The sequence below is a fragment of the Tympanuchus pallidicinctus genome, unplaced genomic scaffold (assembly GCF_026119805.1).
Source record: "Tympanuchus pallidicinctus isolate F22 unplaced genomic scaffold, pur_lepc_1.0 scaffold16, whole genome shotgun sequence".
In the NCBI taxonomy this organism is placed as follows: Eukaryota; Metazoa; Chordata; class Aves; order Galliformes; family Phasianidae; genus Tympanuchus; species Tympanuchus pallidicinctus.
Genome location: NW_026294679.1, coordinates 12,807,094 through 12,822,957, shown reverse-complemented (window position 1 = coordinate 12,822,957; position 15,864 = coordinate 12,807,094). Strand labels below are relative to the sequence as shown.

Sequence of the window (15,864 nt, the reverse complement as noted above, 5' to 3'; positions counted from 1 at the left end):
TTGCTGAGACACAGCTTCCTGCAGGAAGGCAGGCTGCTGGCTGGGAGCTTTTGCACAGGTCTCAGCAACCAGGAATGTGACAGGGAAGAAGATAGGCGGTTTGTTCATTTTGGTCCCTGGGTGTAATTTACTTGCTGCCTTATGCTTGAGTGGTTTGCAACATACTGCACAGTACAACACCGAGCCTGCTTCATTTTGTTGCTTGAAAACACTGTAGAGGCAATTGTTCTGACTCCCATTTTGTAAAGAGAGAAGCTAAGATGTGAAGAGGTGGATATCGGCCAGGTATTACCTTCTGTGTTCCACCCTAGCAGGATGTAGGAAGAAATGAGCTTTTGTGCTGTCCTGGTTGTACAGGAAGTGTTTGGGTACACATGCTTTATATCAGGCTCTTCATGCTGGGCCAGCAGAGCAGGTGCAAAGACCAGCTTCTTGCAGTGAGTGATAGCTCAGCATTCCGTTCTCCTTAATGAGGTTTGCAACTCTTCCGTTCTTCCCTTAGCCTACTTTCAGTACTACTTCTGAGTGCTTAATTTCACTTCTCAGGACAAGAGGATGGTGTGGTCTTCTAGGACGCTGGAAATGTAGCTGCCATCGAGCAGGAGTGGGTATTAGCACATCTGCAACAGCGTGATGGGGAGACTTTGGAGGTCGGAGAGAATGAGCAGGAGTGCTGCCTGTCTGAGCAGGGTGACTTTGCTTTCCCTGCACACTGGACCCAGAGCACGAGGTTAGGGCAGGCAGGGTGCATAGCTTACTGCTGTGGGTGCACGTGGGCTGGAAGATGTTCTTACAACTAGTGGCAAATCAAACTGAAGAATCAGTTAAATCTCTTCCATGCATGCCACATCAGTTTTCACAGGAGCCCTATTGTGTCTGCACACTGCATCATCAGAAATCGTCTCTTAATGTTTCACCCTCAGCTTTTCCAAAGGGCAGCACTGTTCTGTTTTTCAAGTGGCTCTGGGCAGTCTGACCTATGTGGTGATTTCCCCACATCTCACCTTCCAGCCCATCCATTTTTGAGACAAAAGGCCAGCAGCAGTCAGCTGAAGGCTGCCCAGCTGTAGTCACCTCAGGCAGACAACACAGAAACCTTTGGCTGTCAGAGCGTTGCAGTTTGCAGAAGACAGGCTGCCCTGTGATCAGCTGATACTGCTCTGATCGTCTGTGTGCTGCACTCTTCACCTCTGGTTTTCTTTGATCCTGCCTCTGTCTCCTTTTCCTTGACTCTCTGCTTCATTCAGTGCTTTGTTTTGATTTTTCTTTTTTAATCCTCGGTTTATTTCTAGCTAAGATCTTTAATGACCAGAGTAAATACAGCACCATTATGTTTTCTTTGCCACTGCATTTTTTTTTTTCCCCCAGTTTCTGAGCTTTCTCTGTTCTCTTGTATTTGAGACCATCAGCTCTCCTGGGGCAGAGGCTTCCTACCACTGTTTGTACAGCACAGGTCTCAGTGGGACCCGCTTTCACTGTCTAATAACACGATTAATACGGCTAATACAAATATATGCTTCTTTGGTGCCCGGGTTCCTCAATCAGGATGGAACGCTTCAGGTTTTTTCCTGCAGTGATTCCCTTCTTCCCTAAGAAATATATGCAGAGAGTAAGCATGCAATATATGCATAAATAAATGCAAGTGTCCTGAAAAAAAATATAAGTTCATGTGCCTCTTTTCATGCCTTCTGGCTCCATGGCATTCAGGTAGCTTGCTCCCTGAGAGCTGCATGGAGTGAGGAGAGCATGTGTTTTGCTGAGAGCACAGGCAGGGCTGTTGTGCCACTTTTCCCCTCTTCTGCCTGTTAAACTTGCATCCTCATCCAGTGATGGTCTCTTCTCTTGCTGGTAACTGAAGTGTGACTGTCAGAGGAGGCAGTGCTGTTGGAGTGGCATCCCTCTGGAGCTGCTGAGCTTTCTGCCCCCTGTGGATCTGTGTCCCGAAAGCATTCTGCAGTTTATCTGACAAATGGCAGGCAGACCCACTGGGAGCTGGGCTGTGCAAATAAGTGTGTTCACCAGCAGAGCCTGTGGGGCACTGCAGTGTTCTGTCTCCCAAATGACGTTTGACCATTTCCTTGCTGTGCTGAAGATGGTAGTGTTTTCTGAATACCAAAGGTTTCCTTTCTTTTTCCCCCATCACTGATAGAAAAGTCTGAGAGCACAACCTATCAGAAGTCCTTTATAAGAGCTTTAACCACTCCTTTTCCCTCCCTGAATGTACTGGCTGATAGCCCAACAATCAAGGCAATCACAGTGTAAAAATAAAACACTGCTAAAGCTCAGCTATTTGGCTCTGGTGTGCAAACTAATGATGGCTTAGCTGCTGTTCTATTGTCCATAAGGGGGAGACTGTGCCTGAAAGCTGTGCTCCCCTGTTGTCTCCATGAGCACGTGCCTGGAGTGGCAGCTGTGCAAAGTGAAATTCCAGCTGTTTGCAGCAGCCCAGGAGGCCAGTTACCTAGAAGCACACTGCAGGGACAGCACAGCTTTCAGGAGATGGAGGAGTAGCAGGGGTGTATCTGGAGCAGTTGATGCAGAAGGGCTCCATTACTGCTGGGTGCAGGTGGAATTTCTCATTACAGGTGTGAGAAGGAGCTGTGCCACATACAGAGCCTGGCCTCCACGGTGTGTGCTCAGCTGTGAGAACCTGGCTGCACAGAGCTGGTGCTCAAAACAAACCCTTCATGCTGCTCCTTCCCAGGCAGCCTGCGGGCTTAGGGAAACAGCTCAGGTCGGGAAGGAATTCTTGGTACTGAGAGAGTTCTTTGAACCAAATTAAATGGCTCAACTGCTTCTAATTGCTGAAGAGTTGTCCATATGCCTCTAGGGAAAGGAGGAGGGAGGCTTGAATTCTTTCTCCTCTTCAATGGTTGTTGTTCCTCACTGCAGCAGCAGCTGGTTGCTGGGCTGGCTCTCCCTGGGTGAATCCCAGCTGTGCTTGCAGGTGCTGCTCCACTAGCTCAGATCCAGGCAGGGATGTGTGAGCAGGCGGCCCATGCTGAAGTGCTTCACAGCACTTGGATACAAATGAATGCTAAATCTGTTCCCTGGTAAATGTTGGAACCCTATGAGTGCACTGAACCCTGCTGAGCTGCCAAACCTTCTGTCAAGCCAGAAGTTAAGTTGTTGCAAGTGTGCGTTCCCATTTTTTTTTTCAATAGCTTGTAGTGTGTCCTGTAGGAGTGTAAATACGACTCCAGCCAGGCATGAAACATGCAGCTTGAAAGCCCTGGTGTTCAGGAGGCTGGGTAATGGAGAGTGTGATCATGACTCACAGGAGCTGTTCTCTTGTTGGGTTGCAATGGGAAGAGGCTGGGCACATCTCTGCCTGTGTATTCCCTCTGTTCTGGAGGGAGAGGGTGTGCAGCAGCCTGGCAGGAGCCTCCTGAGCTTGCTTTGCTGATGTAGCTGCAGGGTTGTGTGAGACTGCAGAGCCCCTGTGCTGAGTATGTACTGATGGGTAGGAGTAGCCAAGGGAGATGTCTGCCCCTTGCACAGGCTAGGAACGGTGCAATGAATCTGCAGGTTCTGTTTTTGTTTTTGTTTTCTTTTCTCTCTCTTCTCATCCCCTTGAAGAGGTAAGGATGCTTCCAAGCTGGTTTTCTTTCCACCAGTTCTGATTATCCATAGAACATCACTTATTCCTGAACTCAGTCACCAGCTCTTAGCAGTGATGAAGTCTTGGGAGAGTGGCTGAAAGCCTTTCTGGCAGGGGGAGGAGTGGGGAGGAGGAACACATTAGAGCGCAACAAAGGGAGCTGCAGTGAGTTTTTGTGCTGATGAACGTGAGAGCAAAAGCCCTGACGGCTGCTGTGGTGGTAATTTGGGCTGGCAAGTGTTTTCCAGGCACTGTCAGCACACATCTGTGCCAGCACTGGTGTGGACTGCTCCCATCCTGAGCCCAGACCTCGGCAGTGGATCTCACCAGTGGGAGCCAGGCCAGTTGCATACAGCAGCATGGGGAGCCCTTACTGTCTGGCCATTTGTCTGCTCAGTTGCACCTGGAAAGCACAATAGAGGAAATATTCCAGCTGCAGTTTTTTGGGTTTTTTTTTTCCCAATTTTTCACCTGTCTGTAGATCCACCTGGAAGGGAGGGAGATACGTTGTTGCGGTCAGAGACACAAAGCAGAGGAGTGCTGTTCCTGTTGCTGTGTTTGGAGTGTTGGCATATGTTATTGCTAGTGATGTAAATTGAGACTGAGAACTGAAGTCATTGCAGTTGTCAAAGGAGTGGCTGCAGTGATGGATGACCACAGGGAAGAGCTGACTGCCGTTTTTCAGACCAGGATGGACATCTACTGCAAAAAGCCACTAACTTCAACTTATCAGGCAGTGAAGTTGCATAAAGCAAAATGTCAGGCAGCGCTGGTTTTGGACAGGATCAGGTGGTACAGTTCCGGAGCGGGATGGGGCAGCACTCTCCAGTGTTGCTGTTCGTGCTGGAACAGAACAGTTTGCAGCCTGTTCCCAGCAGGGCAGCGACTCCTCTGCCATTTCCACACACGCAGTCCTGAACCTTGTGGAACAAATGGACCCACGTGTGCCTGTGATTGCATTTTCCAGTGAGCGTGACTCGATCAGCATAGGGCTCTCAGCCTGCAGCAATGCAAGTGGTATAGAGCATTGAGGGAGAAGCTCTTCTTGGAAGAGCTATGGCTCCTTGTGCACTGACTCAGGCTGGCAGGGAGTTTATGCTGCATCTCTGAGCTGCTCCAGAGACCTGTGACAATTTCCCTTCTTTGTTTCAGAGCCATCATCAATCACTTCAACCCGAAGATAGAGTCTTACGCTGCGGTGAATCACATATCTCAGCTCTCTGAGGATCAGGTAAGCCAGGCGTGTGAGCATCTCTTCATTCTGCTCTCTGGAATACAGGTATTGTGGAGTGCCCTGTGCTCACTGCAGCTGATGATGTGCAGCAGTATGAGGGCAAAGGGGGGGCTTTCTTATTCCTTATTCGGATGTGGATGAGAGAAGGACAAACAAGGCCTTAGCCTAATTTACTATTGCATGCAGACATCTTGGTCCTGTAAATACAGAAGAAAGGGTAAGAATGATAAAAATGAGCTGCACTGTCAGCAAGTGTGGTTAGGGACTGAGAATCCTGGTGTTTATAAAAGGGACAGGAAGCTTTTGGCAGTGAATTTGCATGTTAGAGAGCTGTTGGATATCTTCTGTGATATCAGGCATTTATAACTAAGGCAACAGTTGGTGGAAATTTTCTAGGGTAATTGAATTCCATGTCATGAACAGTTCTTTTAGATGGATTTTTGGAAGGAAAAAAAACAGGTTTAAATAATAGTAAAAAGTGATACAGTTAGGTTTCCCTTCCTTAATTTGGCCTGCTCTCTACTCTTCATGTCCTGCTTGTATTGCATAAACGTGTAAATGTGGCTTCTTGAAAACAGGCTGCTGTGCAGGGTCTCACAAAGGGAAGAGATGGCCTATTTCCCAAAATAAAGTATTTGGATTATATGTTAATCACTCTTGGAGAAGTGAGTGACTTCAGGAGCTTGTGGTAGACAAAATAAAAAGAGCTGCCATCAAACTGGGGGGAACCATCCAGAGACAGCTGTGTTGGGAGCTCAGGACCTCCTGGAGCAGAAGCAGTCCAGAACAGACCTCATTTGAGTCACCTTGGATTGCTGCTTCCACTGAAGTGTGTGTAGGGTCCTGTGCTTGTGTTTGTTAAAGGTCCTGACTGCATCTTGCTCTACAACTCGTTTTTTCCCTCTCTCATTCCTCGCTCCCTGTCCAGAATACTTTTCATCCTTACTTGATGGTATCCTCCCATGCTTCCTGCTAGCCTTTCCATTTATTGTCCCATTTGATCTGTAATACGTAACACTCCAAAGTCTCGCACTGAATGCTGTGCTAATGCAGTGGGGAAAAAAAGAATAGACCCTTCTGCTTTTTATTCTCTTCTTAATATAGCTGGCTAGAAGAACATTGGTTTTAATTTACTCCAATTTTCTGTATTGTTCTGCCCTTTTTAGTCACTGTACCCCCAGCTATGCTTTATGAGGGCTTGTGTTAGAAATGCTCATTCATTGATGATCTACTGATTGGATCAGGCCAGGCCTCCAAAAAAAGAAAAGCCTTTGATAGCCCAATTTAAAAGAGGCTTGGATAGAAGGGAATTTTGCATAGTGTTTAGGTTAGACTGAGAAAGAAAACGAGCTTTTCACTGTCAGCTCTGCATAGTTTTCATCCTCCAGCAGTTCAGGGAGGTCAAGTTAAATCCTTTCTTCCCTGTGTTAGTCTTTAAATAAAATCTGTAGCAGCAGGCAGATAATGAAATCAGCGCTGATGCATGGAGCATTTTGAGGAAGATGATTAGGAAATTGAAAGGCATATTTCTCCTTTTCTCTCCCTTCGTAGTCTCTCTCGGCGTCGGGAGAACATCAAACAAATCAGAACTGTAAGAGGCCCCTGTGAACTGCAGAGGAATAACGGAGATGTCAGTGTAGCAGGGCTGTGTGGTCTGAGCAAGGGTGTTTAGTCAGCTCTCCACAGTTTGCTGCAGAGGACTCACCTCTACTTCTTATGAGCCAGTGAGCTCAGCTCTGTGCTTTGGAGTGTGGGTTCCCCTCCATCAGTAGCCATCCCGTTGCGAGCCGTGGGGGGAGAAGACTGGTGTGGATGAGCCGGGAATTACTGTCAAGACTCAGGAAGAAAAAGAGAGTCTATGTCCTGTGGAAGAAGGGACAGGCTACTAGGGGAGATTACAAGGAAGTTGCTAAGGTATGCAGGGAGGAAGTTCGGAAGGCAAAAGCCCATCTTGAACTTAGATTGGCCACTGCAGTAAAGCAGAATAAGAAATCCTTTTACAAATATATCAATGGCAAGAGAAAACCCAAGGATAATCTCTGTCCTTTAATTGATGCGGCAGAGAATGTGACCACAGATGACAAGGAGAAGGCTGAGGTCCTCAACGCCTTCTTTACATCTGCCTTTAATAGTCAGACCAGCTATCTTCAGGGCACTTTGTGCCCTGATCTGGATATCTGGGCTGACATGCAGCGTATCTCCCCGGAGATCGAGGTGGAGACAGTTAGAGAGCTCCTCCTCCATCTGGACAGTCACAAGTCCATGGGACCAGATGAGTTTCATCCTAGGGTCTCACACAGTATCCTTCTGCGGAAACTGGCTGCCCATGACTTGGTCAGTTTTACCCTCCGTTGGATAAGGAACTGGCTGGAGGGCCGTGCTCAACGGGGTGGTGGTCAATGGAGTGGAGTCCAGCTGGAGACCTGTTTCAAGTGGTGTCTCCCAGGGGTCGGTACTGGGGCCCATCCTGTTTAATGTCTTCATTGACAACTTAGATGAAGGGATTGAGTGTACCCTGAGTAAGTTTGCAGATGACACCAAGTTGGGAGGTGGTGTCGATCTGCCTGAGGGCAGGGAGGCCCTGCAGAGGGATCTAGATAAGCTGGATCACTGGGCTGAGATGAATGGGATGAGGTTTAACAAGGCCAAGTGTCGGGTTCTGCACTTTGGCCACAACAACCCCATGCAGCGTTACAGGCTTGGGGATGAGTGGTTGGATGACTGGGAAGAGGAAAGTGACCTGGGGGTGTTGGTTGATGCTCGGCTGAACATGAGCCGACAGTGTGCCCAGGTGGCCAAGAGGGCCAACAGCATCCTGGCCTGCATCAGAAATGGTGTGGCCAGCAGGAGCAGGGAGGTGATCATCCCCCTGTACTCAGCACTGGTGAGGTTGCACCTCGAGTGCTGTGTTCAGTTTTGGGCCCCTCACTACAAGAAAGACATTGAGGCCCTGGAGCGTGTCCAGAGAAGGGCAACGAAACTGGTGAGGGGTCTGGAGCACAAACCTTATGAGGAGCGGCTGAGGGAGCTGGGATTGTTCAGCCTGGAGAAGAGGAGGATCAGGGGAGACCTCATTGCACTCTACAACTTCCTGAAGGGAGGTTGTGGTGCAAAAGGGTCTGGCTCTTCTCCCAGGCAAATAGTAGGACCCCAGGAAATGGCAAGAAGTTATACCAGAGGAGGTTTAGGTTGGATATTAGGAGAAACTTTTTCTCTCAAAGGGTGGTCAGGTACTGGAATGGCTGCCCAGGGAGGTGGTGGAGTCGCCGTCCCTGGCAGTGTTCAAGAGGCGCCTGGATGAGGAGCTACGAGAGATGGTTTAGTAGCTTGTGGTACTGATAGGAATGGGAGGGTGGTTGGACTGGATGATCTTGCAGGTCATTTCCAACCTTGTGATTCTGTGATTCTGTGATCCCGTATGCTGAGAATGTGGAAGGTGGTGGTAGATGCTTGAGGTCAAGGCCAGAGTCTGGCTTGCTGTGGGACAACTGAATTTGTTGTTTTCAGGAAGTGTTAGTGTTGGTTCAGCATGGGGTGGGGACATCAAGTTCCCCTTTTGGCTACTGCAGTCCCTTTTTTTCCTTCCAGCTGTACCTCTGTATTCACTTAATTCTCCTTCCCTCTTCTCTGCATAAATATTTTCTACACGGAATTGATCCTTCTCCCCAGTCCTGTTTTCTGAAGTGTACAGCACAGAAGCATCTAGTGGTGGCATTTAAAATGTAATTGGTAACTTGTGTATCCACACGCAGGTACAGTGTTTGGGAATGCTGGCTTTCTGTGTTGTTTGTGTAGTTTCAGGAGATTGATACTTCTTTCTCTGAAGACACTTGTTTTTATGGTTACAAGAACCATACTCTTATTTTAATGACGTTTTCCCTCCCAGAAGCTAACCTTTGGCAGATTTTCATATGGCTGCTCCTATTCCTTTGTAGAATCTGAGAATCTCCTATTAATCAGGAAGGCATGTCATCTGTCTGAGAGGGATTTTCTGAGTTGCTTCCAGTTTACTGGAAACTTCACAAATTGCAGATCTGTGCTTGAACCTGTACGAAGCTTGCTGTGCTGTTCTGTGTGCAGTGTCTGGCACACTGTTCATGTGTTAGATTAACTTCTTAATTTTATTTTGTTTTTAATGTCCTTAAGAGTAGCTAAGTAATCAGCTGAAAGAGGTTTTGTTCTATCTTGTTCTTTTCCTAATCCTATTGAAGGTTTTATTACCTTATTAATCACTAATGTCCATTTATTACTGTTCTCAGTCTGTCATTTAAGTGCTTTCTCCTTTTTTATTTGTAAGCATTAATGTTAACGTTATTACATGCTGTGGGGATTCACAGACCCTTGAAAAAGAGGGGCATGAGGCTATTCTAAGGACAGATTGCTTATGAGCCCCTACTGCTGTACGTTTTCAGTCCTGTAGATCTCCAGGAATCATGATTTGAACACACTGGTCTGTGCTGTAGACAAGTAGATTGACAAGATCTCATAGCACTGCTTTACTGACTGGTATGTGCTTTATTCAGCAGTTGCATTGGAAGTACTGGTAAGAGATTCCAAGGAGTGAGCCCATGGCAGGCTTTTGGTGATGAGCCACCTCAAGCTGTATTGTATATATATATATTTATACAATATGTCGGCCTTGCTAGTGGTGCCGCTGTGCAGAGTCTGATCACCAAGGCAAAGTCATCATCCTCTTCCTTTTGCTTGCTGATTTGTTAAACCTGACTCCAGTGTTAATTTCTTGTTCATGAGGCATTCTCCCTCAGCACTTCTGATTCCTGCGTGCTTCTCCTTTAAGGAGATGAAGGATGCTAGAATGCTGCACAGTCAAAAAGGCTGGCAGTTATGTATCCTATGTTATCCTATGTAGTTTTAGCTCTTCCATGTAAGTGATTATTCCTAGGTCTTCAAAGACATTTAGGCCCCTTCTCAAGTCAAAGGGCAGAGTAAGCCTCTGTGCAGTGAACTCATGGGCTTATCTGTGCGCTCCAGATGACTGGGCTGCCTTGTACTTAGCATGCGAAAGGTGGTAGAGTTTTCTCCATGCTGCATCTGATTTGAAAAGGTCCTAACGTTTTCCAACAGGAGTAGTTGAAGAGAAGCAGGATAGTGTGGAGAGAAAACAGCAACACAATAAAGAGTTGTTCTGTAAGAACAAGTGCAGACAAGCAGGCTGAGGACACATGAAGGAACATGAAGGGCCTGAATTTGGGTCTCACATCTGCCTTTTCTGGATGTCTAACAGTTATTCTAGAGAGACTGAAGTGAAAGAGACCCAGTGCTATTTTATCTTTTGGTCAAGTCTTCTCAGAGCAGGAATGTTTTGTGGTGCCTTGCATGCCGAGCAGGTCTTGTGCCAATGAACTGGAGAATGAGGTAGTGAAATTGCTCACTGAGGTCTCATTTTCTCCTTGGCACTTGTTCTCACTGTGATTTCCACTATAAGGGTCCTACGTTTGAGAGTGCAGGTATATGGGACTGCTGATACTTGCTAGTTAGAAGCCTGTCTGTGCTTTTTCTGTCTGAAGATCCTCTCTCTTTACAGCTGCAGCAGGGGCACGAAGTACCTCGGAGTTGGAGGCAGCATCAAGTTCAGTGTGAAAGGCTGTTGTGAACACCTGTACTGTGTATATTCGTGTAGTAACTGCAGATGGAAAGTGCTGGGAGCCAGAACAGATTGCAGTGGAAGAACAGAACGACTGCATTGGTTTTGAAATTGTGACAAATGAGTGTAACAGTTGGGTCATTCCGTACTGTAATGCATTTATAACTCAGGTAGCTGCAGTCTGCTTTGATTAGACAACCTCAAAGAAAGATGCGCTTTGTTTTTGAGGTCGTGCTCCAGTGTTGGGTGGTCTCTCTGCCTTCTTCCCCTTCCATGCCCCCCACTCCACATGACTTTTAGTTCCCAGGTGGGGCTGCAAGGCACTGATCCAAAGCACAGCTCAGGCAGCCTCGGCCGCGTCAGTGCCTTGCACAGAAAGCCACAGAACAGCACAATTGGTTTTAGGTGCCCCAAGGTATTCTCACTCAGAGCCATTGACGTCACGGTTTGTTCAACTTGCTCTGTTTTCCGTAACTAGCAGTAAAAGCACTACCTGATACAAAATGCTTTGTTCTTTCCTAGCGCTGCTGGCAGTGGGGTTAAGAGTTAAAACCTTTGGGCATGTGTGTGCTTGATATTGTTAAAATGCTGAGTACCGTCAGTGCAAAGTACTACTACAGTAATTCCTCCTAATCTCTTACGTTAATACAGCATGTTGTGAGGGCTCCATAAATACTTCAGAATGATTTGGACATAATGCTACTTTAGTTCTGAAATGCAGTGAGCTTTGGTGTCGAAAGTATGCAGCTTGCTAGTGCTGTGTTGTGCTCAGCAGCAGGCATGTGAATTCCAGCGGAAGGGTCACCGAGACAAAGCCTTCATTTAAGGTCTTCACATCTTTGCCAGTCAGGCAGGGATGCTGGCCTTCATGGTCTTTTACAGACACCTACTTAAGATTAGTGGCTCGAAGCAGGTTTTATTGTTTAAATAGAAAGATCTGAGCTGTACCAGGTGAAATTTGAATCCCAGCTATTTTTGAAGGGTTCTGTATAGGATCTCTTCTGGAGTTGGCAAATCACCAGCTTGCCTGGCTGATGAGGGCTATTTGCTTTAGGTATTTTTCTCCTTGCATTACCAGGGAAATAACTGCGCGATTTGCTAATGCCTCAGATTGTTTTGTGCAGTGTGTGGCTCTGAGGGGGCTTCAAGGACTGATAGCTTTGCTACAAGATTTGAAGCTGGAGGTGAGCCTTGGAGCAGTGACTTTGTGCTGTGCAGTGCCTTCTATTAACATGCAGAATGCAGTAAAATGTGTGTCACCCGAGTGGGGGGTGTGCGTGGTGGGTTGTAAGAGGGACTAAAGAAGGGCTTTATTTTTTAAGAAAACAGCTGCTGTTGAAGTATTCCTAACTCAGGCTCGTGAATCTGAACTAAGAAATGGGACAAGCCCTCCAGTTTTCTTCTGCAGGCTCACATAGACTGCTCCAGCATCCTGGCTGCACGTGCCAGCATGCATGACCCTGCCTTACCTCGGCTGCTCCCAGAGCTGTCTTTCTGTCCTCCGTGCACTGCCAACACTACAGCTTGTCTTGCTTCCTTGATTTTTGAGCTGTCCTCTTGGGCAGATTAGGAACTGCATCAGAGTACAGACTGGTAAAATAAATAAATAACCTCATTGAACTTTGAAGCAAGGCTCTCCTTCAATTCTCATGGCTGTTTTCACATCCTTGCCTGCCTTTCATTAGAACCACCTGGACTGATAAGGGCCTGGAAGCTGCTGTAGCCAGGTGACTGCTACATGCTGGGGGCTTGTTCTTCTTCCTGAGCAGCTCTTCAAGCAGTCCTGCGTGTCTGCTAGGTTGGTCTTACAGGTACTTACCCACAGCCCCTTTTCCTGACTTAGTTAGAGGATAGGGCTGCAGGCTATGGCCTGAATTGCTTCTTGGCTGCTTATGCTGCCTAGAGCAAACCTTGAGTCCATCTCTTCCTGCATGGAAGGGCAGCCTAGGGGGAGCCAGGCAGCATTCATGTTATGCTGTGCTAAGGTGCAAGGTGACGTTAGGGATTGCTGTCACTGCTGAGCGCCTGTGTGGGGCAGGGAGAGCTCCACAGAGGATTGCAAACGAATGATCAAAACAGTCTGCATTTATAAAGATTAAATTACAACTTTCCACATTGCGATTAAAGGAGGAGCTGTCAGTGGCTGGCTTGCAAGAATGTGCAATTCAATTTGCATTTTGTAAAACTTCAGATTGAGGAGAGTTTTTAATCCCTTGTGAAATCAGGAACAATAGGCACTGGCTGTTGCCAGGTGCATAATGCGTAAGTTACCATGCAAACTTCTGTTTCATCGCTCTTGGCAAAGCTGGGTTTGTAGCACTGTACTTTGTTACTCCAGTCCCGGGCTCCACCCTAAGCTTCCTTACACTCAATCACCTCTGCTTGAGAGCCCTAACGGAGGCAGGCTGTAGCCTGCTGTGCCAATTACAGCCTCAGCACCCTCTGCCCTTTGCTGGATTCAAATTGCCCTCTTCCAAAAGCAGACAAGCTTTGCAGTGACTGCGTGCCACACTCCGGGGCTTCTTTAGGATAAAGCCCTGCCTTCCGAGATTGCCAGCATCCCTTCTATCCGGTAGTATCCTGCTGTAACAGATGATGTTTTTCTGCCTTCTTCCTCTGGATCATCTAGCTGGAGCTGCAGCTGTTTCCCTAAAGTGACAAATTGGGTCATTGCTATGATTTCTAAGTGGAAAGCAAATAGAGCTTTGCAGTCTCCGTGCCTCCTAGAGCAGGAGAGTAAACGCTGCTGAGCCAAATGGTGCTGCACCTGAGCAGAGCTCGCTCAGCTGGAAGATTTGTTCCCTTGGCTCTCTAACACTTGGCATTTGAATGCTAAGATGGCAAGTTCAGACTCCTTGTCCGCAGTAGGATGCTGAGAGGCAGATCTTTTAATAGAGGAGAAAGAGGCATCTCTGATGTGTGTCACTGTTTCAGCCTTCATGGGAGATATGAGGCAAGCTGTGGGATTGCTCAAGGAGCTGAGATACGTCATTCAAAGACAACAAGAGAGTAAGGATGGATGTCCTAGAGATGGAGATGGGAAAGATGGTTCTGCATCTGCCGGAGGCTATAAATCAATTCCGCTGCCTTAGTCACAGGGCGCTTGGATTCCCCCATGGCTCAGTTAAGGCACAAATAAGCTCCTGGGGAGCTAAGTATTGCTAGCAGCACATGCTGTTTCAGCAGCAGCATCTGCCTCTCTGCTGGCATGAGAGCAGGCCTGTGGGAAGATATTAATTCTTAGCCTTGTGTTTGCATTCACTGGGGCAGTTTTTCATAGGAATTCTTCTTTCACTTTTTCAACCCGTGGTCCAAGGTCTCCATCCATTGCTTGACAGCAGAATTGCTAAAAGGAGAGTATTTTCCAGCCTCTCAGGCAAGAAGCTGATAAAGCAGGTATGGACCATTGTCTGAAAATAACACGGATTTCTGGAATAAGCTGATGCAACTCAGCAGCAATTAGCACTTGCATTGTTAACTGTTGTCACAGTTGCATCGGTGTTAGTTGTAATGTAGGAAGCTTTTATCTTGCGTGAAAGCAGGGCTTAGTTAGAATGACTTCTGGCAGTAGGAGAAGCATGGAAATTCTGCTGTTACATCCTTAACATTTGGAGTGCAGGGTAGTTTCTTGCAGAATGACATCCAAGAACATTGTTTCCTGTAGCCCCTGCCACTCTCTAGCCTGCTGCTTAGAAACTTTGCTGCTAAGCCTAGCTGTGTGCAGAACCCACTAAGGAAAATCTGAGCTTAAGGCACTGAGATGATGACTGCTCCATGCAGCGACATCTGATGTCAGCAAAGGACATGACATATTTCTTTCAGTGTGATTTAGCAGTGGGAGCAGGTCAAGCTGCTGGTGTGGTATGGTTAGCTGGCTGTTTTGGGGGGAGCTTTAGCCTTGGGAACATCTCCGCAATCTTTTGCAGACCAAAATGAGCCTTTCTGCCCACGTTCTGAGCTGTCTTGGAGCCCTGTGAGTGTGTTTAACACAGTGAAGGGCCAGAAGTAATACCATTGTGATGCTACTGCAAGAATCTGTCCCTTTGGACAGTGCTATCAGCTCCCCACTGGTTGTATTTCTTTAGCAGCATCTGGGAAGTAAAAGTACTCAAGGTAACCAAACCATTCTTCTGGCTACAACCAAGACACCAATCTTTCTCTTTTTTAGATTTTTATTTCCAGGCTTTCTTTTCTGGAAATTCTTGCACCAATAGCTAGTGCTTCTGAAAGCCAAGGATTTGATGGAAACATCTCACTACAGACTCTCAATTCTTTCCTCATTTACAACGATGTGCTTTTCTATTTTAAGTGATGGACCTATTTAATTACAGTACCACCTACAAGCTGCTTTGTAGGCATGGAAAGAAAACAGGGCTGTCGCTGGGCTAAAACTCCCCTTTTTGGAATAAAAAGAAAGCTGCCGTGATGCTTCATCTCAGCCTTCTTTGCAGACACCTGAGCTTATGACACACTTCTTGCAGGAGAGAATATTAACATGATGTGAACTTAATTCCTTCAGCTAATGACAGCTTCACATCATCCAGTTCTTGCTGAGCTTTCCACTCTCAGTAGTGCCCAGAGGGATAATATTCCAGGACTGCTTGAGGTGTGTCTGTCACTATTTAGTAAGTTGATGTTTTAGAAATAGGACTCAGTGATGCTGGGGCTGGGCAGTTTCATGTCGTAGCAAACGTAAAGAAGTCAGTCGTTATAACAGGGGCTGCTGACCCTGCCCCAGTTGCTCATCAGGAGCTCCATGAAGTCAAGCTGGCAGCCTGTGATCTTGATTCAGCTGCTTTGCTGGCCAGAGGCATCGCCTGGTCCTTCATCCTTACCCAGAAGCCTTTCACCTGAGTGAAGTATAGTTTGAAGGTGTAGGTAATGGTTCTCTTGGGAGACTTGGATTGAAGTACCGTGCTCTTTGTACATAAACTCATAACTCAGTGTGGCCTCAGCTTACAAATGTCAGGGAGAGCTTTTTTGGAAAAGGTCAAGTTGAGATGCTTGAAGGAAAACGACTGGTTGTTTCATTCCTGCTCTTTGTTTAACAAGTGAACGATGCAAGAATTTCACAAGTCAAATCTGTTTGGGGAGTAGGAAGATTTTTATTTTGATGGCATTCCTCTTTAAAAATGGGAGGAAAACCACATGCCTGTACTCTCACAGAAAGCCTTACATTCCAGCTCTCAGGAGGGCTGCGGCTTACAAAACAAACCCAGGCTGAGGTGTGCTCACCTCATTTCCAGTGTTCTTACACAGCTGTGCCGAGCTGCTCGTGGCCTGCTGCAACTTCTTCTGCCCCCTCTCTGGTTATAGATGGCAACAGATGCTGCAGAAATGGTCTACAACATGTTTGAGATCACACCCATCCTCTGTTGCTGGCTCATGGAAGAGGTGATCAGACTGTTCTGATGCTGAGTGCCA

The 15,864-nt window shown here is 47.0% G+C and overlaps 1 protein-coding gene across 1 annotated transcript in view; it reads left to right on the top strand.

Moving 5' to 3' along the window:
* Positions 1-15,864, top strand: part of ARMH3 (armadillo like helical domain containing 3) — a 107,344-nt gene that overhangs the window by 73,942 nt on the left and 17,538 nt on the right. The window contains exon 24 of the mRNA XM_052676738.1: positions 4,754-4,832. Within this exon, the coding sequence (XP_052532698.1) occupies positions 4,754-4,832 (79 nt within the window). The remainder of the gene's footprint in view (positions 1-4,753; positions 4,833-15,864) is intronic.